Genomic DNA, 27,336 nt, shown 5'->3' with positions numbered 1-27,336 from the left:
TTCGTGCGTCCCTCGCCCCTTGCTTTTCAGACCTATCAACGACGATAAATAACTTTTTGCCAACCAATGAACAGTTAAAAGATTTGACCGCGTGACTGACGCTGTATCATGGCTGCGGAAACTCAAAGCGTAGGCACACTTTTAAAAGAGGAACAAAATATATCTAATCTATAAAGGATCATCCGGACATATGGATCAAGGCTGTACGTTTTCACTCATTTGTGCACCAAACTGTCACAATGTTTTGGCATATATGGCAGGAGATCCCGTTTTCTTCCGTGATTTCTACTGTCAACATAGTGACATTGTCTGTGTTCATTTTTGTTTATTATTGTGTGCATGAGTACAGAAGACTTAGACATTTTTCTAACATTCCCCCGGGTCCTAAGCCATGGCCTTTGGTCGGCAATTTTGGAGGTTTCTTGATTCCATCTTTCATTTCAAGACGATTTGGTCGAAATCGGGAGGAATATGTGAAGAGGACATCCAACCCTGTTTCGCCCCAAGTTGCTCTGATGGAACTTTCAAAAATCTATGGGAACATATTCAGTATATTTGTTGGCAACCAACTGATGGTTTTGCTGACTGGCTATGACGTAGTCAGAGATGCTCTCTCCAACCATGCAGAGGTGTTCTCTGACAGACCAGATGTTCCAGTCATCACCATCATGACAAAGAGAAAAGGTATTCTTAAATCTAGACAAGGCAAGCTGATTAAGACAATATTGCTTTGAGATGGTTTGTTATAGCTGAAAGTATGTAATCATATGAGTAACGTGTTTTTAGGATTTTTAGTGCACAGTTTGTGTTGACAGAGTATGACAGCATGACAGAGATGTGTTTGTAGTTCAAAGTATCAAATAAGATATAATTTATTTTAAATATCTCTCTCCACTAATTTGCAGGAATCGTTTTTGCACCGTATGGCCCAGTGTGGAGAAAGCAACGCAAGTTTTGCCATAGCACTTTACGTGGCTTTGGCCTGGGGAAGCTCAGCTTAGAACCATGCATATTGGAAGGTCTGGCTATTGTTAAAAGTGAACTATTGAGGCTTAGCAGTGAGTCTGGAGAAATGGGTGTTGACCTTACTCCACTAATTAGCAACGCTGTGTCCAACGTCATTTCTTCCATTAGCTTGGGGCAGCGTTTCCACCACCAGGACCAGGAGTTCAGAACTCTGCTGGATCTTATGGCCCGGGGCCTAGAGATCAGTGTCAACAGTCCTGCAGTACTCATCAACATCTTCCCCTGGCTTTACCACCTGCCCTGTGGGGTGTTCAGGGAGCTGCGGCAGGTCGAGGGCAACATCACTGCATTTCTTAAAAGGATCATTGCCAGACACAGGGACACACTAGACCCAGACAACCCAAGGGACCTCATAGACATGTACCTTGTGGAGATGCTGGCCCAGCAGACTGCAGCAGGCCCCACTGAGAACACCTTCTCAGAGGACTACCTTTTTTACATCATAGGCGACCTCTTCATTGCAGGAACAGATACCACCACCAATTCCATGTTGTGGATGCTATTGTACATGTGTTTGTATCCCGACATCCAAGGTAGAGTTGATACACACTTCGCTGGTGACAATATGACAGCATTTTCTGCAGATGTGTTCCCATTTCATGATTCCCATCCTAAAGTTTTAAAGTTTTTTTGTCACAGAGAAAGTTCATGAGGAAATTGATGCAGTGATTGGCCGAGACAAGTTTCCATCACTGACAGACAAAGGATGCCTGCCATTCACTGAGGCAACCATAATGGAGGTCCAGCGGATGACTGTGGTGGTTCCTCTTGCAATTCCTCACATGGCCTCACAGACCACAGGTGAGGAAGTTAGTTGTGCATGGAATTCTTTGAACATGAAAAACAAGAAATGAAACCAGCCCTGATTTCAATAACCAGGTTTGGTTTCTTTACAGTGTTCCGGGGTTACACCATTCCAAAAGGTACGGTGATCATCCCAAACCTGTGGTCTGTCCACAGAGATCCATCTGTTTGGGACAGTCCAGATGACTTCAATCCTTCAAGGTTTTTGGATGAACAGGGAAAACTGCTGAGAAAAGAGTATTTCATTCCATTTGGAATAGGTAGGATATATTTGATCATGTTATAATCATTATTTTTCTTTCAATGACTGAATCCTGTCTAGATGTGTTGTGGTGATGAAAGGCTCTATGAAACATATTTTGTATACCCTCACTGATCAAGTTGGTAATGACTACCATATAACCATAGCATGCTCTCAGTTACACTTAATAGGTAGCCTACACTTCATTAATGCTACAGTAATTCTCTATCATGTGCGAGCATTTCCGTGCATACAAGAATATATAGGCAAAGGTTCTGTTGTTTTTTAGACCAAAACTCAACAGAACAACTGAGTAACAACTGATTAACATTTCATATCCAATTTGAAGGTATTAGAAACTATTGATCTCCTGGAAAGAACTCGGTGATCGCATGTTGCACCAGTGCTCCAAGATGCAGTGTTTATCTCACTATATTACTATGACTCCATATATATACATGAATCACGATAACAATACATGTGAAGATTATCGCTTATTATTTCACCTGTCACGCTTTTTCTAGGCCGCAGAGTGTGCATGGGAGAGCAGCTTGCCAAGATGGAGCTCTTCCTGATGTTCACCAATCTGATGCAGGCATTCACATTTAGATTCCCCAAAGAAAAAACACCTCCACCCATGCATGGGCGCTTTGGTCTTACATTGGCCCCTTGCTCGTACACTGTTTGTGTGACACCCCGCTAGACACAACACTGACTGAAAGTGTTAAAGGTCAAGTCCACCATTGTAATGTGAAATATTTGTTAAATTCAGGAAATTACTCTGTATGGTCCTCTAGCTTTCTGGTTTTGTGTGTAGTCCTAAGTCTGTAAATGGGAAACAAAGTAGCTCAGACTGAGTATTACCAAAGTCCATTTAGGCATGTCCTTCCACTTGGTGGCCATATTGCAACGCACTTTGGGCACTTAATGGACATCTATTTCAGTCAGAACTGTGTGTGCAAGGGTTTACGACACCAACCTCACTACAGCGGCGAGATCACACCACATGATTGATACAATTTATTTACATGTCGACTTTTGGCTGCGGAAGGGGCGGGCTATGTGAAGACAACTGCCATATTGGTGTTACAATTAACCCCTGCATTTCTATAGAGGATTTTTTGAGTGCTGTGTGTCCTCATTAGAACGTCTCTGGCATTACCCTATTACAGCCAATAAATGAGTTGCTTTAGAGGGATGGAAGGAAGGGATTTACCAGAATGGCTGACTCCACCTTAAAATATAAACTGTTAGTTTGGCTGACCCTGTCCAGAAATGTTTGTCCCTGTCCCATGGAAGCTGAAATGCTCAAGAAGGGAGGTAATTCGGTGACCACTGACATTTCTTTTGGCTGATTGCCTTTCACTAAAAAATTTTGCACTTTAATAATATCAGGGAATTTCATTTAAAGATTTGCTAATGCTGCAATGCAATGTGTAACTGACATCTTGCAAAATTAAGAAAACTAATGTTGTATTGCACTGCACATAAGTAATGAGTAAACATATTATACAGTATCATTTCATTTCATCTGCTGATAATAAATTGCTCATGTATTGTTCGGGAATATGTTGAATGCCCTGGTTGGCACATTAAAAAATATTTTAGAAATGTTTTATATTAGCAATAAATAAACCAAGTTTAAAATCTTGACTCATTTCTAGGCCTAGCCGTTTCTTTTGTCTGTCCCAATCAAATGTCCTATTTTGTTGTATAATGTATACATTGATAACTCTGACAAAAGTTTGAAAAAAAAAAGATAACCCTGACAAAAGTTTGAAAAAAAAAATAGATCTGGAAGGTGACCTCTTTCCAAAGGTTGTAAAGGATAGTTTATGTATCAAGAAATTCTCTGTACTGCAACTAAGTGAAAGGTCATGGACATTATTATAACCACGTGACCAGGCTCTGTATGACCTTCCCAGTTTGTTGTCTGGTGAGGAAAATCAAGTCTCTCTCTCTGCCTGCGGTGTATCGTGTTTGCGTTGCCTTACGTTCTTGTCTGCAAAGCAGATATGGCTTTCGTTACCCACCAAATAATCAGGACGATAACATCATCTTCGGCCCGAAATGCAGCAATAAAACACGTAACTATTATTGGAGGTGGACAAATGGGCGCAGGTATTGCACAGGCAAGTTTAAACATCTGCATTAAAACACCCTGGTTTTAGCTAACGCGTTAGCTGATAGCTAGCTAGCGAGCTAGTTCTGACAGTTGTGTACATGTATTTGGCTAACAGGAACTACCTAAATAAATGATTTGAACAGTTCCGTGATCCCAATTTCAGAAGTTATTTCACCTTTTAACTTACAACTTACAACAAAGTAACTTGGACAACGTTTTACAGCGTCTTGATGTCATGATGCCATGATGCCTAATGTCACTAAACGAACTAAAGGCAAGTTTGACTGACACCAACGTTACCCTACGTTATCTCATTAGCAGCTGGATGGCTGCGTTATGATGATGAATATCACTGATTTTACAAATGAACCAAACACCTAGTTTTTAAAGAGTTTTTTATTTTAGCATTGGCGTAGACTAAGAGTTTGGGATTTGAAAGTTAGCCTGGGTGAACCCAAACGAGCCTGTTGGCAAAATTGAACATGCTCTGCAGGTTGGTCTGGAAAGGAGCCCATTAGATCTATGTCCATTTGAGAATAATCAAAAACCCAGGAGCGTGCATTTTGAAAGTAACTTGATGCAGCCCTATCACTTAAATGATGTGAAGGGTGGACATAAATGTCTGATGTCCCCTAACTCACAGGTTGCAGCTTCAACGGGTCATACAGTTGTGTTGGTGGATACATCTGAGGACATCTTGAAGAAATCTGCTAAAGGAATTGAGGGCAGTCTGAAAAGAGTGGTCAAGAAGAAGTTTGCAGATAAGCCAGAGGTCAGTAATTGTATTTTAAAAATATCTGAATGCAATGTCCGGTAACAAAAGTGGCACACTAATACTTTGTTGGATCACCTAGCTTTGATTACAGCGCCATTTGTCACAGAGTTGTTCTAAAAACCTTATGAAACATCACAGCATTGTGCTTTTAGGGAAGAAGAAATCCATTGATGGGATTACCAAGTCATTCAGGTTATTTGCATAGTCATCGGGCTTCGTTTCATAGCCACACAACATTGCTAAGCCTAGAACTGGCCAACTGGGGCAACCCCAGAAACATGAAACTGCCTCCAGTGCCTTGAACAATGGGCACTATGCATGATGCATGCATCATTTCATGTGCTTACTTTCATACGATGACATGCCCATCTCTGGAATAGAATAAATCTGGAGTCAGACCACATGGCATTTTTTCCATTGGTCCAAAGTCCAATCTTTAGGCTCCCTAGAAAATTAATACCTTTTTTAACTAACCTCACTCAAGTGTTTTTTCTTATAGCTAAACAGATGTTAAGTTCCAGTCTTTTGAGTTCTCATCATATTGTGTGTTAAAACAAATCCATCATGCATTCTACAGTTGGAAGCCTATGTTGTTTCAATCTTTTCCTGCCTGATTGCATGGGCATGACAATGTCAGGAGTCGTCTGGCTCAAATTGTGAAAAAGTGGTTCAGGGAGTATGAAGAAAGATTTTCACAGATGAATTGGTCACCATAAGTTTTGACTTTCAACCCATAGAAAGTCTTTGGGATGTGCTGAAGCAGACTTTACACAGAGAGTCGAGTCTCCTGTCATTAATACAAGATCTTGGCAAGAAATAAAACAAATGCTGTGAGGTTGCATAAAGTTGTCTAAACAATGCCATGCTGGTTGTGAATCAGAGCAAAAGGTAGTCCATGAAATATTAGAGATAATATCATCATTGTTGTTGTTTATTTGTTTTAATCAGGCTGGGGAGGAGTTCATTCAGAAGGTTATGAAAAATGTGTCAACATCAACAGATGCAAACTCAACCGTCCAGAACACTGACCTGGTCATAGAGGCCATTGTGGAGAACCTCAAAATCAAGCAGGGTCTCTTTGGTGCTCTGGATAAAGCAGCCCCCCAGTAAGACAAGCCTACTGTAGATAATTAGGGGGGGGAATTCTCCCATGTGCATAAGGGTGCGTAAGTTAAAGAAAAGTGCGTAACTACACACATTTCACTCTACGCGAATTCACCCCTTCGCTTAAATCTGTCGTTTACGCGCAATAGAGGGAGGTATGCGTTTTGGGAGGAGCAACCCCACAATCTGGGCGTTTCTTATGTATACAACTCTTGTGCGCATTCTGCCATGGCTTAAGTACCTTTCCAACTACGCGCTCCGGAGGGCTGTATTAAGGTGAGCGCCACTACATGATGAAACAGCATATTGCTCGATGTCAGCAGTAGGCCTAGTTCTAAATACATGTAGGTCATCAATACATTTGCACAGACATCTGCACTACTGTAGAGCAGCGTTTATATTCGCCTGTCTCTTGATTTGTTTTTAATAGAGGCTGGTATTGTTATGCAGTCTCTACTGAAACTGCAGGAGTCAGTCTACAGCTTTGTTAGCATAGATGAGAAGCAGCTGCCATTGAAGTGAGTTTTTAAATGATGGATCTACACACCTCAAGCACGTCTTGACTCTTAATAAACAAACCTCAAAGCAAAAGCTAACAAATGAAACAATGAATGAAATTTCATGAAGTACATTTTTGTTAGGCTATGTGATCACACACCATTATACTGTAGGCCTTCGCTATTCAGTGCACCATGCTTAGATTTTCAAACTCAATGACTGGTTTGTGTTCTTTCTGGATTTAAATGGCATTCAGAAGGTCAATGAGAATGTCCACGTTTTCCTATCAACCTAAATTAACGAGGTGGTGGATCAGTCTGGTAGCCTGGCGAGCCAGACCCACATTAAAATGTAGGGTCTGGGCACTCACCGTTCGCAGTGCTCAGTCCGAGGGGCGGGATAATCAGTTGTCTTTTAAATTCCCTCTGCACGCAATAGGACGCAATAGGATATTTGTTTTCAAGTAGCAGGGAATTCAAGCAAAACCGTTGCAACTCTGCCATCAATTATTATGTTAAGCCCACCAAACGACTCTATACACGATTTCAATGTCCTGATTAAGTTTCGATTTCTGGAGCTCACAAGCCAACGGAGAGTTGCTAGACTAGCCCTGGCAGAAAATGTAATTTGCTGCCGCTAGGGGCGCGTCTAGATTTCTAGGCTATCAGTCTGGTTCTATTTTAAATAAATCACGGCTCTTTCATAAGACCGCCTTGATATCGAACTCGCGCGCTGTGGGTGTGACAGAAGCGGGATTGGGAGAATATGCGTAACTAAAGTGCGTTAAAAAAAAAAAAAAAATATGCGTGAATAGGTGAATTCCCCCCAGATGCTTTAATACATTCACAGATGCACATTCAGGTTGTGATATAATTAGAGAAGTGTTTCTTTGTTAATTCTTTTTGTGTGTCTTGGTGTATTGCATCCTACAGACACACAATCTTTGCTAGCAACACATCCTCTCTTCCCATCACGGATATTGCAAGCTCAACGGCAAGGCTGGATCGATTTGGAGGCCTTCACTTCTTCAACCCTGTGCCTATGATGAAACTTGTGGAGGTTTGTATCTTCAACAGATAGTCTTATTCATATGGCAGCTTTGAGGAACACCTATCATGCCATATCAGGATGTTTTTATTCTTGAATAAAATACATTTTTAGATGCATTTTAGAAAATAACTAATATGAACTAATAGGCTATTTGTAACAGAGCCTGACGGTCAGTCATTTGAATTGCCTGTGAACAAATCAAAATCTCGAATCAAAACTTTTCGCATGTAAGCAGGGATTTCAGTAACATTTTCAGACATATTTTAGATATACAACAATTCCATTATTTTCTAGGATATTTTAGTGTGACGGGGCCTGACCCATAAGCTTGTTATAATTTAATGTCAGGATTTACCCTTGATCAATTTCCAAGGGGCATGACTAAAACTTGGGGAAAGTTGTAAATTCCTATTTATTTCTAGAATTTATCTTTAATGTCATGTTTTAAATATATTGATGTGGACAATAACAACTTGAAATTGTATGTAAAGTCTTTATCAAAACAAAACTGTGAAAGACATAGCTCAGATTTGGCTGGGGACAGCCCATGGGGACAGAAACATTTCTGAGAGCGTAATAAATTACATATCCTTTTACAGAACAACTTGTAGAAATCAATCAATCATTTTTGGATTAAACAAGTTTCATTCATTGAAACAATCCCAGGACAGGAAATGTACCTTTCTGGCAGAATGCCCCATGTTGCTAATGAACTTGTAGAATGTAAATAATATTAAGGGCTGTAAAGGATAACTGCTATATTTATTATGACTAATATAATATATGTAATATTTCTACTTATTTTTTGCAGGTAATCAGAACTGAGTCAACAAGTCAGGAAAGCTATGATGCTCTGATGGCTTTCAGCAAAGCACTTGGCAAGCATCCTGTGACATGCAAAGTAGGTCTCTTGATTGAAAGTGTTTGAAATTTTGAAATGCCAAAGTTAGACGTCTTTTCAGCAATGCAGTAAATAAAGTAACGTCAGTTAAGCATCTCATTTGTAGGACACCCCAGGATTCATTGTTAACCGCCTGCTAGTGCCCTACATGATGGAAGCTATCCGACTGCATGAGAGAGGTAGGGTCACTTCACTCTGTACTGGTTGCTTACAAACTTTTGTTAGACCTACATGTCAATACCATTGTCAACAGCAGAGGCACCTCCCAAGTATTCCACATGCATATATCCTTATTACTTAAACATCAATCTCATTATACAATGACATGCCAGGGTAAGGGGTGGGAGGGGGGACAAGGTTCATATCTGGGTTACTGCAAGGGTAAGACCTGGATAGGAATCCAGGTTAGGAAAGGGTTTGGAGGTGATGAAGACACTGTGTTTTCAAATTTGAGAAATGTTTCTGGCTGACACTGTTTTTTGTATAAAACATTTAAACTGTTTGCTTTAAACTGTAAACAAAATGGCAAGCAACAAGGCAATTGCCACAAACTTTTGCTCAAAATCTATAAAAGCAACGCCTACTGACCAGTAAGTTACTATCAGCTTCATTATGTAATACAGGTTAATACACAGAACCCAACTAGTCTGTGAGCGCCTTAGTCACTGGCTTGTGGTTCGTTGCTACAGCTGAAACCCACATAACGTTTAATATCTTTTGCCACTATCAAGTGGACAAGACACGCACTCCTAATTGTCCAACGCAAGAGTTTGCCATTATCTATAAAAAAATATATATTAGGCTTTGCCGATCTGCTGCAGCAATACTGACAGTACATGACGAGAGTGGCAGCCAACCCTGCTCCACTGGGATGTTTCTGCTCCGCTCACAGGCCCTAGGCATATGGTCAAACAAAATGAGTAGACACTGTTACACGAAATGTCCTATCAGTGTTTTGTTGTGGCTGTCTTTGACAATTCCCTGATCGCTTAAAGTGTTGAGAACATAACTACTCCACAAGGCCTGTTATCATGATGTTTATCCTTAGGTCACGGATCAAAAGAGGACATAGATGTTGCCATGAAACTGGGTGCTGGCTATCCTATGGGACCTTTTGAGTTGCTTGACTATGTTGGTCTGGACACTGCAAAGTTCATCATTGACGGTGAGAGGGTTTTTTTTGACCGTGTACTGTGATTCATCCGTAGATGCGGTGTAAAATAGTAAATAATGTTTTTCGTTTTCTTGTGTGGTTATAGGTTGGTGTGCAATGGAACCAGACAACCCCCTCTTTTCCCCAAGCCCCATGTTAAACAAATTGGTGGCTGAGGGCAAGTTTGGCAAGAAGACTGGAGAGGGATTCTACAAGTATAAGTAACAACCCAGCTTTCCTTAAAGCGGATAACTGGAGAACAAAGGCTACAGCAAGCTCAAATGGGGAACCTCAGGTTAAAAAATAGACACTCATAGAATAACTAAAAACATAACGCATGTGCCTTACCAAACAACAAAAGTCTTGTCATTTGTGAGTCAGTCTCTGTGTTTGCCTATACACCTTTCAGTAATATGAATGCATGAAATGGCATTAAAGTATTTTCTGAAATAAGGCCTCACAGTCAGCTTTTTTCATTGTCAATGCTTAGATTTATGGTTTTATGGACTAATTTACAATGAATGACATGTTTGTTAGCTCTACGTTCCCTCTTGGCGTTCCTCTGATATGCATATATGTGTCGATCACCTACATACACCAAGAGGTCAGAATCAAGACTTATCCTCGGTGGTTCCTCATTGGTGGAATGAGTTGCCTAGTGTTCTGTGTTCTTGTGGTAGTTTTGGCGCTTTCAAGAAGTGCTTAAGGACTCATCTGTTCACCTTTCACCTAATACATTCATTGAGTATTTCCCATACAAGGTTATGGTTTGTTAATGTATTTTTGATATGTTATGGTATGTTTTTGTTAATATGGAAATTATTTTCATTGTTGGAAATGTTGAAATTGACAAAGGGGGAATTCTTAGTTTCTAGTTGGAAACGAGAAGCAAAATGAACAGGACAATATCACTGTAGTTTACGAGATAGATAGATAGATAGATAGATAGATACTTTATTGATCCCCAAGGTGTACGATGTGTAAATGGCTAAACTATGCAATGTTCGATCATGCACGAGATCTCTTGTAACAGTGATAAGCAACATCATACCAGCCCCTGCGGGTGATACATTTTACGTATTGTCCTCGTGCTGCATGCCACTTAACAATCCAGCAGAGGGAGACCAATACTAGTTCCCCCCCAAGAAACAAAAAGAGTGCATTGATCTGGTAGACGTGATGTAAACGAAACGAAGGCTGTAGCCTACTTATGTAAGATTCGATGCCGATAAATTCATGATCAAAGACATTTTTAATTTATTTGGCTCAGTGGTAGCCTATGTATTTTAGTGCCTGCCTTGCTATAGTATAGGGCCTATAGGTCACTGCCGTCTTGACCCATTTAAAGGAATTAGGTAGGTTAATTCTGACACAGGATTATTTGACTCATTGCCAGATTATTTGCAATAGTTGTGGGTGCATGTCCTAGTTTACAAACCAAACATAATTCACGCAAGGATGATCTTATCAATGGGAATCTTGGCAGCAGCAACAGCAAACTCATCACTTGCGCATGCCAACCGGTTTAATATTTCAGGATTTTACATGAACGCGTGCTCTATTCGTCAATAGTAAGTCTCCGTAAAACTGGCCCCCCAAACCGTTGGACATCAGACCCATGCGCGGGCAGACAATAGAAATAAGACCTCTCGCCTAAGGACCAGACAGCGGGTAGCATTACAAAAGCGAGGCCACTCTTTGTCGGAGAGGGGCTCCTCCTTTCCCCTGTCACCCAGCATCTTTCTCCTTCACTCTCCACCCAGCAAGCCTGCAGTAGCCTGCTCATCATCGTCGACAACATTGCGGCGTGAGAGTAGCCCAGGCGCTAACTTTAACCTGAAATTAACTGCTGTGATAATTTTGCTCATGGTGCCGCACAGATATTGTAGATGTCATGACTAACCGCAGTAGCCTACATACGAAATGAAAACGGTTTACTGTTTGGATGATAGACAAAATCAGGAGCACGTTGACAAATTTTCGACGTCTGTTTTGGAAGAATTTACAAGCTTCGTTGGATAGCTTGTCCTTTGTCACCTGCTGACATCTCTTACGATAATCATTAAGGTAACTACCTATCCTAAACGTTACATGAATTGCTGATGCTATGAAGCCAGAACCACTATCTATGTTTTGTAGCCTACACGAAATTATTATAGGCGTGGAACATTTTCAACGCTAGCTAGTAGTAGCCTCATGATTCGTGTAAAGATTTTTATTTTTTATATTTTGACAGATGACTGTTAGTAGCCTTCACTCTCACTATTGTAAGTTTTTAATCTAAAGAATCTTGGTGTGTTTGATTGGAACACCTGACAGACCCAGATGTGGCTGGTGTCCCCGCGTGTTGTAAGACTCCGTCCGTGGCCATGTAGATTGGAGCCTAATTGCAGCGAGGCAGTTCCACTTTTTGAAGTTGATGTGAAAGGTAGCTTTCAAGTCGTTTTATCAGGTCCAGTCAGAGGAAATCAAGCAGTTTATTGCATACCGACAAGCACCTGAATATTATAATGTTAAAATTGTTTCCCTATCATATGTCCCAAATAGAATAACACCTGAATACTTTGATGGAAACTGTCCACAGCGCTAATGAAACCGGCACCCTGTGAAGAACAGATTCTTGATAGATAATAAGCACCATAAAACAACAGAATAAAGGCTTGCAGTGTTTGTTGCAGAGCTGTTAACACATGTCTGTGATTCTCTGTGATTTTCCCTCATAGCTACCTTTCTGGGTCAAAAGTTGACTGGGAGAGGCATACTTCACTGCACAGTCATAGGCCTTTATCTGCTGTTCATATTGCGTAAACTGACTAAACTGAACTGACCTTACAATCTGCCAGGATTCAGGACAAGCCAAAATAGCCAGTAAGCATGGTATGCTGATCCAAAAAGTTGAAAGTTGTTTTTGGGTTGATTCTGTCCCAATCTCTCCCCTACTGAACAGATGCAAGTGTGGAGAGGTGGACGTGAGGATAGGAGGTGATGCAGCTGGCTCCAGATCAGGGGGAAAGGGGGAAAGCTGGGAGCCAGTCCTGCGGGACAGAGGGAACAGCAGCCGTAGGGAGGTTGCCAGGTATCAAAGTCCTCAGGGTGAAACCTCTCCTGGAGGGAGGTGTGTCCTGTGCAAACATGCCCATGAACTACAGTTCTTTTTCCACCTTTGACTAATGGTCCCCCATGCAGGCAGACATCGCTCACAGAGAAGGTATTAATCTGGCATTCGTGTGAGCGATCTCTTTAGAAATGAGAGTGTTGGCAGCGTGACACTAAGGTGGAAGTCACTATTCCAAAGTGCCTTTGCTCTCTCTCCTATGAGGAGTTACTGCAGAGCAGCTCTCTCTTCCATGATTTGTTCCACAGCATGCAGAAGTATTAAGACACTGTTTAAACCAATCAAGCACACGCCCATCCAGTAGCTCTGCCTACATTCAAGAATTTGTGATCCCAGTAGCACATTTAGAGTATGCTACTCGTAATCAGCACTGGAGTGTTAAAAGTCATCAGAGAGTTTGGTAGTACAGCACGTTTAGACTCTCATACACACATACCACTCACACATGCATTACCATCGTCTCCTCTCTCTTAAGACCATATTTTATGCTGGTTTCAGACTCAAAGGAACACTCTGTTCTCTGTTTTACTAAGCTCAGGCCTGATCAACCAAACATGTCATTCCCTACCTATAGTCATCACAGTAAAAGTTGATAATGTCTGTCTGTTAGAATGGACCTATCTGTTTTGTCAGCCACATGGACATGAATTGCGCCTAGAGGCACTGAGATGACCTCATGTCTGTCTTGGTTGGCTTCATTGTGTCAGGCAGGTTGTTTGCCGCTGGCTCTTTTGAGTCATGGACTCAAATTGCAGTGTGATGTGATGGGTTCAGTTGTGCTACAACCCTGAAACATGTACTCATATACTCACACATACACTCTCACACAGGCACACACAATTGCACTCACACACACAGACTATTTTCCACTGCCCTGTCCCACCCCCTTGGCTCTTGGAGGAATTCCTCAGTGCTGACGACCTTCCCTCTCAGCGTGGGCTCAGGTGATTTCATCCCTTAACCTCAGGCATTCATCACACACACACACACACACACCTTTGAAGGAACTGAAACGCCATAAATCCTGAACTTTCCCTCTGGTCCTAGGTGTCTTCAGTAGATCAACTCTTGAACGTTCACCCACATGTTCTAAGGTGACACTTCCTCCACAGCTGTGGGAACAATGCATGCAGTTCTTTTGGGGCTCTGTTATATGCGTACATTTAACATTAGGTAAAGGATTATGTGATTGTCACATCTTTGAGAATAATAGCACAGTTTTTCTGCATTTTTTTTTTCTGCACAGAAATGGAGGGATCAGATCAAAGCAATTCAATCTTTGAATGTAATGCCTGACACCATGTGTGTGTGTGTGCATGTGTTTGGAAGTAAATGCAAAATGCAACCTTATATGCTAATAAAAGCACTATTAAGTTGAACTGGATTTCAGATATTTCCTCCATCTAAATTATGCAAGAATTTGAGCATTCTTAAGCCCCTCTTGGGATGGTCGGTGTTTCAGTCCTTGGTTGAGGATGATGTATTGTTCCCATTATGATTCTCAAATCCTAAAATCTCTTATGTAACCAAGCAGGCAGCATCTGCACATGCACACACCATGCTGATAGGCTGGCACACATCAGCATCAGCATCAGCGCTGTGTAAAATCCCTCCTGCCCTCAGTGTCTCCTCGCCCATCACTTTATTTCAGGAAGATGAATGAATACGTCATCATATGGGCTCTTCGCAGGATTATCCGTAACTGTTAATTCACAAATGGTTATGCATTTGGCGAACATGCTGTTCAATATTTTTACCCGTTAACAGATGAGGGGTTCAGTTGTTCTGGCATGTGTGTGTAGCGCCACACGACAGCTGTCCACTGCTTTGGGATTATCTCAGCTGCGGCAGCAGAGATCCACACACTCGGCATATTATGTGTGTGGGGGGGGGGGGGATGTGCCCTGATTGGTACCTGTCCCTCCCTCTGTCCTCATCAGCCATCAGTGTTGTGGAGGGTTCTGGCCGAGCTGTTGTCATTATGTTTATAAACAAGTCTATTAAGTCTATTAAGTGTGGCCAGACTTCAGAAATTACAAAGTAACTGTTTCCAGCTCCAGAACAGCTGTTGCTGTTGTAGCTCTTGAGATGTAAACAAACAATCAGCTCTGTTTGGGCTATGGATAGGTCTCCTCAAGTCCCTTTTCCTGCTTAGCAACATGAAGGTCACGCTCAAAACTAAGACTTGTGTCAGAAAGGACAAACTCCATCTATTATTAATGGGATGAGGATATGGGCGTGTGTGCACACATATGAGTTTCAGTTGATCACAAAGAGCAGCAGCATGTGTTGCATTTTCTCCCAGAAAGTACAGTGTTAAGATCATGTGTAGACTAGTAATGGAGCATGTTGATGCTGCAGTGGATACGTGTGCCTCTGTGTTGTGTTTTTGCTGAGCCCAGCATCTGTGCATGTTAGTTTTATTAAGTCCAAGTCGGTCCAGGGCGGTACGCCACAGGGTGCTGTGATTCTCCTCGGGACGGTGGGAGGGAGGGACCACACCCTGCAGCACGCTGCTCTCCCCCATTATCATCAGGACTCAAGCACACAGAGAGGACACAAAGCAGAGAGTGCCCTGCTGCACGCTAATGTTGTTAGCTAAAGCAGCAGATCTGATTATGGCCCCTCGGCACCGTCTACCTTCCAATGGCAAGGGAAGGTACCCTTCCTCACTATGGAACCCTAGTTGTGTTTAAGTGGTGGTGGTGGTTATGAGTGGATCACACCTGACGGAATCATTACTCTAGCATGGTAGAGCTGTAGAAGTCACTCTCAACTCCTCTGGAGTTTGTTTTGCTGTGTGGTGGACTTGATCTCCCTGGCAGATTGTGAATGGAGTGCAGCTTTAAGAAGCTTGCAAAGTGATCTGGGCATGACCCCCCACGACTAATGGTCTTAAGTGAGCAGGCCCTGATTGATTGTGAAATATTTACTAGTGTAAAAACCCAATAGAGGAAAGGGCTCCTGCTGAAGCACTGCTTCTTCTTCCTCTGTTTATTGGGTGAGAGAGTGAATGAGTAGAGGTGTGGTTCTCTGTCTGACTGTCGCTGCGGTTTGGATTAGTCTGTGGTGTGTGTGTGTGTGTGTGTGTGTGTGATGTCTTTTCATCAGATAATTGTCTGAGAGGCACTGTGTAATGGTGGATTTCTGCAAAGACTCCAGTCTCAGTGGCTAGATCCGGTCGTCATTAAGATGGGATAAAGTAACTCAGAAGCAGAGTGATCTCAACAAGCCTGAAATCTCCCACCACACAACTGCTATCCTCTGCTTACAGGGTCTAGCCAGCCTGTGACGATAACCCCATAACCCATGTTGGCTAAATATCACCGTCCTCCTGTGTTGCAGTCTTCATGTAGTCAACACGGTAGACTGTATTTTCTGGAATGCTTTGTAAATCCTCTTGAGATGCCATATGAGGCCAGCGCTCCCCACAAGGGATGTGCTTCCGTCTCCTTGGGTCGGACTTTGCCATGCCAAGTTAATGATATGGCCATCATTATCAGATAAGCGGCATACAGTTCCCCTACACGTTCACAGGCCCGACCTCTTACTGTAAGTCAATAAAGGGATTGATTTAGTTTCAGCTTTCACATGGCCGTCTGATATTTGCTGGTGGAGTGCATGAGTGGAGCTCAGCTGGGGGCAGTGATTCACACAGAGCTGTAAGGGCCTGCTGAGGATCTGAAGGGGGTCCGTCCTTATGAGGGGCACAGAGATGTTTTCAATGTCAGGACTTGCTAGGCCTGGCTAGACACGCAGCTGTTTCTGAGGCAGGCCATAGTGCTCTAGTTTTGTTGCTTCATGTTCTAATGACACATAGTATTACAGCATTGCCATTACATAATCTTTGATCAATGAGGAACCACTCCAGGCAAGTAATGATGAAAAACTCATAAGTCTTTTACTGAGCAATCCACAGCCGCTGTGCAGACATGTACAGTGGTGACTCAAGCCAAGTTCTCACTCGGTGTATCATTTGTTCAAAAAAGGGCATTGTGGCAAGCTGAACTTCAAAGTATTTGGAGTTTGTGTAGTTTAAAGCCTTAATTTTGGTTAAGAGCGTGTAGTCTTTGACCTTTAAAATGCCCTTGAAGTTATGTTTCAGGGAAGAGGAAAGCTTAATTACTAGCTGGGCTGTTCATTCATTTGTTCATTTGAATATTCAGATCCATTGATAACATGTGGCTCCATCTGGGCAGTTCTCTCTCTGCCTGTCGCTGTGGCTGGGTCATGGAGATCAAGGGTGATGTGTCACAGGGTGGTTCCTCTGAGAGTGTGGAGAGGGGTGAGGTATCCAGTGATTCACATCCTTTGCCCCCTTCTGGAGAGAGACTTGCACTTCCCTGTTTTTTTCCTCAGCATATTGAGTGTCCCTTTAGTTGTTTAGCTCTGCTTTGTGAAAAACTCTCAAATATTCTTGGGGTACAGTGTTTCCCACAGAATTGGATTAAATTTGTGGCGGTAGCTGACTTTGACAAGTGGGGGGGGGGGGGTATTAAGATCGTCTTGGTTACTTTAAGGGCCCGTCCACACGGAGACGCTTTTTAGGTTAAACGCAGAGGTTTTGCTTCGTCTTGGCCGAGCGTCCAAACGAATCCTGTAAACGCACTGCCCGAAACCGCACTTTTCTGAAACCTGGTCCCAGAGTGGAGAAATCTGAAACCGTAGCCCGTTTGAATTCGTTTAGACAGCGAAACCGCACATCCTGCTTGCGTATCGATGATGTCATCGCCACACCTCAGCTGCCCTGGACTTGCACTTATGGTATTGCCTAACAATACTAGTTTTCATACATGACATTACCTACAATTACACTCCGTATAAATATCACAACTGGTGCTGCGCAGCGCCGATAGCTTATGACTTGGTGGACTGAACACTGTTTTTTCCCCAGTGTTTTTTAATGCATTCTAGCTACTGTCAGTGACGCGAGAGAACTTAAGTTATTAGGAAAGTGCGGTGTAAGTTTAGGCTACATTAATTTGTGCGTAGTGCCAGTGTCATTCATTTATTTTACATGTCTTACAACATATACATGCATTCACAGTCGAGTGAAATCAGATATAAGCATACAAAGACGCTTAGAACTCACGTTAAGCCGATGGTAGCACACTGAATGCAAATGCGCGATTTGATGCAGGCAAACGTATTGACTGTTACTAACGAAGGTTTTATAGAAATATTATAAATGTGGCGACAGAATAGCCTAGAACTTGGGTAAGCCTTGCGTTTAGTAGCCTAATTGCGGTGATAGCCAAAACGAATGTGAATCACGGACTATCCTACAACCAAAGAAAGTAAAGGTGATAGGCCTACCTGCGTTAGCCAAATAAAGGACGGGACAGCACCCTTCACAAACCGTAAAATAAAGTTTATTAGTTTTACAGTTGACAGTTCACCATCAGTCCACACAAACAATTCTGGTTTCCTTACACTAGCCATTTCGTCATAGCCTATTCTGTCTGTTTGTAAAGCACAAACTTTGGTCAATTTCTGTAAAGAAACAGTGCCACCTATAGGCCTGGGGTATGAAGTAACGTGTTGAGTCGTGTTGAGATGGATCCGTTTGGACGCAAATATTCTTGATGCGGTTTCAGGGAAGACGGAGGAAAAAAAGATCGGTTTCGTACGTGTGGACTAGCCCTAAGACGTTTGAGGGAACCCTTGCAATTGTAACACAGTTGAAAGGCTGCTGATGTGTGGATGCAATTCATAACGTTTTCTACATAGTTAAAATAAAGGTTCATACTTCTCCTTGGGACAAGCACTTTTGAATTTTGGAAAACACTTTTCCATTTACATCAGGATTTTGCAAACATTCAGTGTCACAGTCAATAAAATGAGCCCTTCAAAGAAATTGACAAGCAGCTGTAAGTAGGCTAAGCATGCTAAATTCGACATCCAAACAGTATTCTAACGTTAGCTTTGAGATACTGCTTGATTTCATAAAACTTAGTTTAGGGCCCGTCCACACGGAGACGCTTTTTAGGTTAAACGCAGAGGTTTTGCTTCGTCTTGGCCGAGCGTCCAAACGAATCCTGTAAAGGCACTGCCCGAAACCGCACTTTTCTGAAACCTGGATTAGGAAAGTGCGGTGTAAGTTTAGGCTACATTAATTTGTGCGTAGTGCCAGTGTCATTCATTTATTTTACATGTCTTACAACATACATGCATTCACAGTCGAGTGAAATCAGATATAAGCATACAAAGACGCTTAGAACTCACGTTAAGCCGATGGTAGCACACTGAATCCGAATGCGCGATTTGATGCAGGCAAAAGTATTGACTGTTACTAACGAAGGTTTTATAGCAATATTATAAATGTGGCGACAGAATAGCCTAGAACTTGGGTAAGCCTTGCGTTTAGTAGCCTAATTGCGGTGATAGCCAAAACTAATGTGAATCACGGACTATCCTACAACCAAATAAAGTAAAGGTGATTAGTAGGCCTACCTGCGTTAGCCAAATAAAGGACGGGACAGCACCCTTCACAAACCGTAAAATAAAGTTTATTAGTTTTACAGTTGACTACAGTTTACAGTTCACCATCAGTCCACACCATAGATATATACACTAGATGTCGCCTTGACTACTGCTGTTCATTGAAACGAATGCGTCAATCGAGACCAGTGTTGGTCAAGTTACTTGGAAAAAGTAATTAGTTACTGATTACTGATTACTTATCCAAGAAAGTAATCTAGTTACTTTACTGATTACTTATTTTCAAAAGTAATTAGTTACTTTACTATTTACTTTACTTAGTTACTTTACAAAAACACACTAGCTATAAACAACCTGAATACGCTTTTTTAAAACTTGGTTTTATTAGGTTCAATCTTAACTTTTTGGTGTGTATACTCCTTCATTCGAATAGATGTAAATAAATGGTGATGGTGCCCAAAGCATAAATGTTAGTTTAAAATATTTCTTAAGAAATACTACTAATTTGATGCAGTTTAACTCATTTATAAATGGTGCGCTGTCACTTTAAGAGCATCTATACAACTCTCATAATGATCAGCTCCATTCAAATATAAGCCTATGGCTAGTCCAAACTCCACATTTGGCACTATATTAGCAATAGTCATGATATTAAGTTGGTATAAACAGCTAGCTAGACATTTTCTGTTTGCAATTAAAAGTGATAGCCTATATGAGCCTGGTAGCACCTATCTGAGTGGAATGTGTTTCAATCGGCATAGGCTACTGTGCTTCATGTAAATGCTTAGTTTAAGGCAGTGGTTCTCAAACTTTTTCTTTCATTCCCTACTTTGATCAGGGGGGCCTTTTCGAGCCCCACCTGTCCTTCATTGCTCTAAGAAAGTGGTAGGTCAAGCTTAAAATTGTCAAATGTATTGAAATAATGACAAGTTCTAAATATATCCTCTTCAGCAGAGTTAAAATCAGCTAGTGCTGCAGATATAATAATAAATGAATACATAATGTGCCATTGTAAATTAAACACACATATTTCTGTTTTCCAGCAACATATTAGGAAGCATAAGCCAATATTTTACAGCATTGTACAATATATTCAATGAAATACCAACATGCTGCATTAAATGGATCCACAATCCAGTCATACTGAGCACTGCTGGTTGGGAAATATTTTTGAAATAAACTTTGCAGGGATGTGATGTAGGCCTACTGTTTAATACATGGGATCACAAGAGTGGCTCCCGAAGCAGACGTTTCAGCGATTTCACTCAGATTCTCAAAGGCATACTGTTGCGATCGAGGCGCCTGTCCCATACCTCAAGTTTTTTGGTGAATGCAGTAATCTTATCTGCTAGGTGAGGTAGGTGCTTGTCTTTGCCTTGTAACTGGATATTTAACTCATTGAGCTTTCCAAACATATCGCAAAGATAGGCCAGCTTTAAGAAATGTTCATTAGTGAACGTGCTTGCAGATTCAAACATGCGCTCACGCTGCCTTGACACGAGCGCTTCCCTATGAATAACACAGTGCGTCCATTGCGCATCGGGTGCTACCTGGGCCTAGGCTACAGATAAAAAAATTAATTAAAAAAAAAAACTCCTGTTTTTCGCGCCCCACCTGGCATGTCTCCGCGAACCAGTAGAGAAACGCTGGTTTAAGGGAAACGAAGACTTCAACACTCACCAGCCCCATTAAGGCAAAGACCACATTATATTTTTGCCCATTTTCCAAATCACAGTGAATGCAGCCAGAATATTATAATGCCCTGGCTTCTGTTATAACGGGCCAGTAGGCTACAGGGAACCCGCAACGTCCTCTATTTTCACCTGTTGCTGCAGCCGTCATGTCGGGATCTGGGGGGGTCTCAATGAGTTTCACATTTCTGTGCCGGCTTGCTAGGTGCTTGCTCAGATTTGAGGTGGAATTTTTCGCTGTAGACAACATGTTTCTTCCCATGAAGAGTGTACAGCGTTAATGTTTTTTTCGTAATGTCTGAACTGCAATGAATTAAATGCTCCATGTTCGCGCTCTCTCCCGCACTCCATGTCTTGCACAGTGTGTTTGTTTACATTTATATCACGCAGCTATAGCCTACATCATTGTCATGAGTTAGTCTCACAAAATCCATATGGCAAAATCCCAAATTATTTTACTGCCTATGACAAAATCACGGTTTAGTAACGCAGTAACGCAGGCTTGCAGGAAAGTAAAGTAAAGTTACTAATTACTAATTTTGCAATTGTAATCCCTTACTTTACTCGTTACTTGAAAAAAGTAATTGGATTACAGTAACGCGTTACTGCCCATCACTGATCGAGACGCCATCTTGCTTCAGTGATCCACTCCTCTATAATGCATTAGCGTCAATCTGGGCAAAGATCTAGCGAAAATAAAATCACCATAAATCGTCAAAATCTCAAGCAATTATCTAGTTTTTTGTCTAGAGTCTAGAGAAAACTAAGCTTAAGACGATAATAAAGATACATTTTACCCGTCTAGCCCCATAGACTCCCATTCATTCTGCACTAGCTAGCGGCGGCCCCTAGAGGAACAATGAGTAAACTGCAACCAGGTTCGATACAATGAAAGTAAACAGGCTCTTCGTAGACAGGCTCTGGTTGAGGCCACATACCCCTCGCCTCGTTTACTCATGTAAGTTGTAATCTCACCAGAAGTTCCTGTAGATCTGTAGAACATTTACCTCTGCTACTACATAGGCTACGCCAGTCGTTACTTTTATAATCATGGGTCAGTGCCATGGGCAAACGAGATGTAGCTGAATTCATAAATGACAAAGCCATGAGAAAGGTGATTTTCTTACGTTTCAACAACAAAGAAGCCGATCTGCCATCATTGTGAGAAGTTCCCAAATTTGTCGCTAATCGCTAAAAAGGTTTTCTATCGCTGGGGATGGCCAAACGTCGCTAAATAGGTAACGCTGACAATACAGGAGAACTAGTTTAGCGCTTCAGATCCCTGTACCAAGATGGCGGCGGTGTTGACGCATGCTGAGAAGCAGAAGGCGACATCTAGTGTATCTATGAGTCCACACAAACAATTCTGGTTTCCTTGCACTAGCCATTTCGGCGTAGCCTATTATGTCTGTTTGTAAAGCCTACAGCGTGAACGTTTTGGTAAATTACTGTAAAGAAACAGTGCCACCTATAGGCCTGGGATATGAAGTAACGTGTTGAGTCGTGTTGAAATGGATCCGTTTGGACGCAAATATTCTTGATACGGTTCCAGGGAAGACGGAGGAAAAAAAGATCGGTTTGGTACGTGTGGACTAGGCCTAAGGCTTAGTCTCTTCAATGTAGCCTACTATGTTGTGATAAGACCTTAGCAGAGTTCACTTCAATGCAGCAGGTTTGAACAAATTTGTGCAGCATGGTCACGATGCTAAGCGGATTTAATAGCAATTTAGCCAGACGTCTTCTATAAAATGCTTCTATGTGGCAACAACAATCCTTCAACAATCGTGAATATTTTGTTAAATGCACATGCAGAGGAGTGGCAGCGGGCTACGAGAGAGAGCGGGGCGGGGCAAGGAAAGGCTGCTTGCGTAAAAAGCGCAGCTCAATGGCAATGCAAGGATTTGACCTTATATTTAATTTAAATTAAATTAAATTAAACATAGAATATTAATCTCTGGCGGCCGATTTTTATTTCGTGGCGCCCCGCCACAGATTAGTCAATGTATGGGAAACACTGGGGTACAAATAGGTGTTTCTCAGCTTTTTCTCAGCTAACTAACTAGTGTCAAGTATCTAGTATCTTTGGCTTTTAATAATAAAAAACATGAATGTTTTATATCTTTAAGAGTTTATGTCTATGTTTATGCCCTGAACAACAAGTAAGCTTGACCCATGAGATTGCGTAATGGCCTGACCATCTCCAGCATGTGTTTGTCCTCCATCAGCTCCCCTTGTTTTCTTGTGTATTTGGTTTCCTTGGAACTCAAACTTGTTCGGATGAACTGTACCGCTACTCAACACACAGTCTGCCCTTATCACAACTGTGTTTTTCCTCTCACGTCCACCCAATCACTATGCTGGTTTGCCTGGCCGTGTGCTTGTGTTTCTTCTAATGAGCTGTCACCCTTTGGACAAACATTAAGGGAGTCGTCTGTGGACAAGGAATGAGCTTTAAACAGATATCTTTTGAATAGTTTTGTTGCAGATAAACACTAGTGTGTTGGTAGAATGATGAGGTGTCAGCGTTAGATAACATCAGTGGAAATGTCCAGATGATATTTAAACCTCATTTATCCTCCTGCCTATAACTTTTAACACAGCCAAGCGAGACAAGTAAGCATTAAATATATTTGTTTGACATACACTTTACCAGACCCTACTGGTAAATATATTTGTTTGACATACAATTTACCAGACCCTACTGGTAAATGCAAGCACAACAAGAGGTAGAGTACAACAACGAGGCAAAATGATGTCTGCCCTCCCCCAGGTCTATTACAGGATTCTGTATTTATTTCTTAAAAGTTGGTAGTTAGGGATGGGCACCGCTAAGAAATTATGGATATCAAAGCCATTGTCGAGTCTGCTTATCAATGCGATTCCTTATCGATACCTGTAACATTTTGCTGAACACTTATAAGATGGCTTTGAGAGCCGTTGGCTTTGAATGTCTAATTTAAAGAGGTTTTAGAGAATGAATACCAAGTGTGCATTATCAATACAGAAGTTGAATGCTTTCAAATTTCTAAAAAAGTAAACATTTCTAAAACAGAGCTTTGTATTGGAATCGTTAGTGGAATTGTTAACGTGGATGTGTACGATTCTGATGGATCAGAACGTTTGGAACCGGTTCCAAACCAGTACCTGGAACCAATTCCCAAGCCTAGTGGTGATCCTGTACTTCAGCCTGTCTGTAATGTGGCCTCTATAGTGAGGCTTGTTGTAGCCTATACAGTGGATGGGTCTGACACATTCCTCCTCTTAGTGTGAATGTAAACCATTAGGGCAGGACCTGCCCCTCCTCCACCCTCTAATCACAGGAGACAGTGCAATGCTAATGCATGGGGAGCCATGCAGCTCCATCTAATCTCCCAACACCAGGCCTCTCCCACTCTGCCAACACCCACAAGACTAGCTCGCTCGCTGGTGACTGGGGCGACACCTCCAAACACAACAACAGCTCGTTTGCCCCTCATCATCCTCTCCAGCGAGGAGGCCTCTATTCCAACCTGAAGCCTAAACCAGGTGTCCTGTGTCTCATCACCTGCTCTGCTGAAATGACAGAGCCAGGCTTAATGGAGGCTCCTGTGTGGTGCTCTCAAAGAGCTCTCCCCAGGTTCCCACTGCACCCATTGGCCTGCTCAGAAGGCTTTCAGAGGAGAAAGATCTCCTGAAAGCACCATCATTAAGCCTAATTGTTTTCATTCTCTCTCTCTCTCTCTCTCTCTCTCTCTCTCTCCCTCTCTCTCCCTCCACTTCTCTTTTCTTTCCTGTCTCTGACAAGATATCACCTTGATCCGGGCTGGTCTACACAAACAACACAGACTCCCCTTAGCAAAAATAAGTTTATGGAAGTGTACTGTTGGTCTACTTATTTTCAACTAAGCATAGGTATAGCTTACTTTTTTGTGCACTGATCAGAGATACACTAATTGATTTACACTTGGCTTGTGCTAGAAGTATATAACTAGTATCTCCACTACTTATAGTATAGTTCTCAGTACTTATGAGTTTATTATTATAAACTGAAAGTGGGCCTATTTAGTCCGAATAAGTGTTAAAATAGTACATTTACAAGTATACCACAAGCACATTTATACTAATAAATAAATAACTTAAACTATACATCAACTGCACTTAATTTTACTTAATAAAATGTAAGTAAAATAAAGTAAAAAAATAACATTTAAGTATATCTTTTTTGGAAAGGGTCAGGCTACACCAAGCACGTAACTAAAGCATTCCGTTAATGAAGTGTATGCTGCAACAATTAGCTTCCACTTTGCACAGAGCAAAGACTGAAACTGCTATCTGACAGATCCCAAAAATACTGGGTGTGTCTTTCCCTTTTTAGCCTATATACATTAGGTTTGCATTGTGGTAAAATGTCCACCGAAAGAGCTCCTAAACCTCCAACTGTGGCGCAGTGGTGTGGTCAGGAGTGGGTGAAGTGTTTTGCTGTTAGCTGTGTCCAGCTGTGAGCTTCTCAATGCTCACTCATTGGGCTTCCATATTCATCAGCCTTAATGGGTTTCTATCCAGCTTAGGTCTCCATGCATATGAATGCAGTGGTAGTTTTGTTGTGGCTATTAGTCTGCAGGAGGTTTCAAGTCAGGGGGGATACTGAAGAGCATTACTGAATGGTCCTAATATACATCTGTCTGAGCACTGGCCACTGAGGACTCTCAGAGGCAGGACTATGCAAGCTCAATTTGCCTGCTTTTACCTTCTAGGTAATAGTAATGAAACTGCATCTTTGCTCAGGTGTGTGGCGGTGTAGAGGGGCAACCATGTGGGACACAAGCAGACAGCATATAATTAAACTACGTGTCAGGACGATCGATACGGGAGTTCAAAGGTCAGGCTGTGAGACCCGAGGCAGATGTGCTTTCTCGCATGCTGGAGCAGCCGCCTTGCCGCAGGGGTCAGGCCAGATCAAGCCTGGACCCAACTCACCCCCCCACCCCCACCCGGACTCTGCCCTCAGCTTTGAACATGAGGGCAAGCACGCAACATGTCCTTAGCCACACTCCCCGCTCCCAGCCCAGCAGTCGCCATTACTCTGGTGCATTCATGTTTACATGTATGCTAAGTTATTTGTGTTTATTTACATTTCGTTTCTTTCTCCCTGCTCACTTGCATTGACGTGCCGGCGGCCACACGCTCCTGACTGACTCCTACTGCTGTTGCGTAATGGCTTTGACTGCTGACATGTGGCCAACTGCCTCTGCACCAGTCAGCCCTTGTGTGTTTGTGTAGATGGATGGGTCTCTCAGTGCCTTTGGCCTCCTGCCAGCTCTCATTGCATGCATTGTGTAGTGTGTGCGCTTATACATGTGTTGGGAGTGTGTGTGTGTGTGTGTGTGTGTGTGTGTGTGTGTGTGTGTGTGTGTGAAAAGGAAAGAGAGCACTTTTTGGTCTCTTCTGACTGAGCAAACACAGCATTTAAACAGAGGCTGCCGTCACAGATCCGACTTAATGGTGGCTCAGCAGCCGGGTGCCATGGGAGCCTGTGGACAGACCCACTGCTTAGTGCTTACTGCAGATTTGATTGTAATTGTGCTTCCACACAGAAGTTTGCGTGCTTGCAGTTCAAAGGCCTTTCGGGCAGCCCCTTGTTTGCTCTACAGCAACAGACTGACGCGGCAGTTTATAAATGAGCCGGGCAGTTCTTTTGTTTTGCTCAATTTTAGTCTTTTGTTTTAATCTCTTGACTTTAGAGGGGATAGACAGCTCAGGATGACGGACGGCTCCCAATTAGAGGAGTGATGTGAAGGATGGAGGGAGTTAGGGAGGGAGGGGAGGAGAAGAGAGCAGAGCGCAGGAGGGAGTTTGTCGTTACCTGCCTTGCTGTCTCTCCCTTGCTCTACAAGGCTCCTCCCTTTCAGGGAGTGTTCACACACACTCATGCCATCTCCCCCTCTCCTTCTCTCTTGCCTGCTCACACATCCTCAATCTCTCTCACACGTACACAGCACGCTCTTACACATTCTCACACACACACACACCTACACACACACATATCCACACATACTAACACACACAGATCCTGGACTACTTCGCTGGATACGAGTGAAATTTGAATCAGTTTGGAATAGTGGACCTACCTCTCCCCCCCCTCCCCCCGTCCCTGTTTCTGTCTCAGTCAGCTGGGTTCTCCTCGATGTGTGTTTGTGGAGCTGGGCAGCCCTAAAGCACGCCTGTAGGAAGGAGTCAGGAGCACCTGCTCTGCCGCTCAGCCAAGGACCCCAGCGCTCTCCCACCCGCGAGGTGCCTGCCTCTACACAGCAGACAGGGTGAGTAACGTACACAACATTTAGACTGCCTTCCTCTCTCTCTTTTTATGCCCCTGTCTTTCGCTTTGCCTTTCCCTCTCTCTCTCTCTCTCTCTCTCTCTCTCTCTCTCTCTCTC

General features: G+C 42.5%; 3 protein-coding genes across 6 annotated transcripts in view; all 3 read left to right on the top strand.

The window, feature by feature from the left end:
* The first annotated feature begins 119 nt into the window (after positions 1-119).
* cyp2u1 (cytochrome P450, family 2, subfamily U, polypeptide 1) lies at positions 120-3,724 on the top strand. 2 transcript variants are annotated; one of them, XM_076294781.1, is made up of 5 exons: positions 120-684; positions 906-1,559; positions 1,666-1,827; positions 1,923-2,090; positions 2,596-3,724. In XM_076294781.1, the coding sequence occupies exons 1-5, from the start codon at positions 240-242 to the stop codon at positions 2,772-2,774; spliced, it is 1,608 nt and encodes a 535-aa protein (XP_076150896.1). In that variant the 5' UTR covers positions 120-239; the 3' UTR covers positions 2,775-3,724. The 2 variants fall into 2 exon arrangements, with proteins under 2 accessions (XP_076150896.1, XP_076150897.1); XM_076294782.1 differs by having other exon boundaries at positions 1,987-2,090; positions 2,596-2,719.
* A 276-nt stretch (positions 3,725-4,000) lies between these two features.
* On the top strand, positions 4,001-10,130 carry hadh (hydroxyacyl-CoA dehydrogenase). Its single transcript, XM_076294780.1, has 8 exons — positions 4,001-4,203; positions 4,840-4,968; positions 5,920-6,077; positions 7,506-7,632; positions 8,435-8,524; positions 8,631-8,703; positions 9,573-9,689; positions 9,784-10,130. The coding sequence occupies exons 1-8, from the start codon at positions 4,087-4,089 to the stop codon at positions 9,900-9,902; spliced, it is 930 nt and encodes a 309-aa protein (XP_076150895.1). The 5' UTR covers positions 4,001-4,086; the 3' UTR covers positions 9,903-10,130.
* A 1,212-nt stretch (positions 10,131-11,342) lies between these two features.
* The window catches only part of coro2aa (coronin 2Aa), a 30,547-nt gene continuing 14,553 nt past the window's right edge, over positions 11,343-27,336 (top strand). The window contains exons 1-3 of one of the 3 annotated variants that reach the window (XM_076294775.1): positions 11,343-11,744; positions 12,625-12,753; positions 27,070-27,220. The gene's annotated coding sequence lies outside the window, so the exon portion shown is untranslated. Of the gene's footprint in view, positions 11,745-11,781; positions 12,754-27,069; positions 27,221-27,336 lie in introns of those variants that run through there. The other 2 variants (XM_076294773.1, XM_076294774.1) reach the window with 2 other exon arrangements.

This window comes from Alosa pseudoharengus, unplaced genomic scaffold (genome assembly GCF_046254945.1).
Source record: "Alosa pseudoharengus isolate Yale_2024_CS ecotype anadromous, Long Island Sound unplaced genomic scaffold, YU_APseudo_1.1 YU_APseudo_1.1_scf_2, whole genome shotgun sequence".
NCBI classification, from domain to species: domain Eukaryota; kingdom Metazoa; phylum Chordata; class Actinopteri; order Clupeiformes; family Clupeidae; genus Alosa; species Alosa pseudoharengus.
The sequence above is the reverse complement of the archived record's forward strand: the minus strand, read 5'-3'. Positions and strand labels throughout refer to the sequence as shown.

Bases quoted from the DNA above. Each gene is read 5' to 3' on its own strand.
- cyp2u1 (XM_076294781.1), top strand. From the start codon at position 240: ATGTTTTGGCATATATGGCAGGAGATCCCGTTTTCTTCCGTGATTTCT. The intron at 685-905 runs GTATTCTTAAAT...ACTAATTTGCAG, and splicing joins CATCATGACAAAGAGAAAAG to GAATCGTTTTTGCACCGTAT. The intron at 2,091-2,595 runs GTAGGATATATT...CGCTTTTTCTAG, and splicing joins TTTCATTCCATTTGGAATAG to GCCGCAGAGTGTGCATGGGA.
- hadh (XM_076294780.1), top strand. From the start codon at position 4,087: ATGGCTTTCGTTACCCACCAAATAATCAGGACGATAACATCATCTTCG. The intron at 4,204-4,839 runs GCAAGTTTAAAC...CCTAACTCACAG, and splicing joins TGGGCGCAGGTATTGCACAG to GTTGCAGCTTCAACGGGTCA. The intron at 7,633-8,434 runs GTTTGTATCTTC...TATTTTTTGCAG, and splicing joins CTATGATGAAACTTGTGGAG to GTAATCAGAACTGAGTCAAC.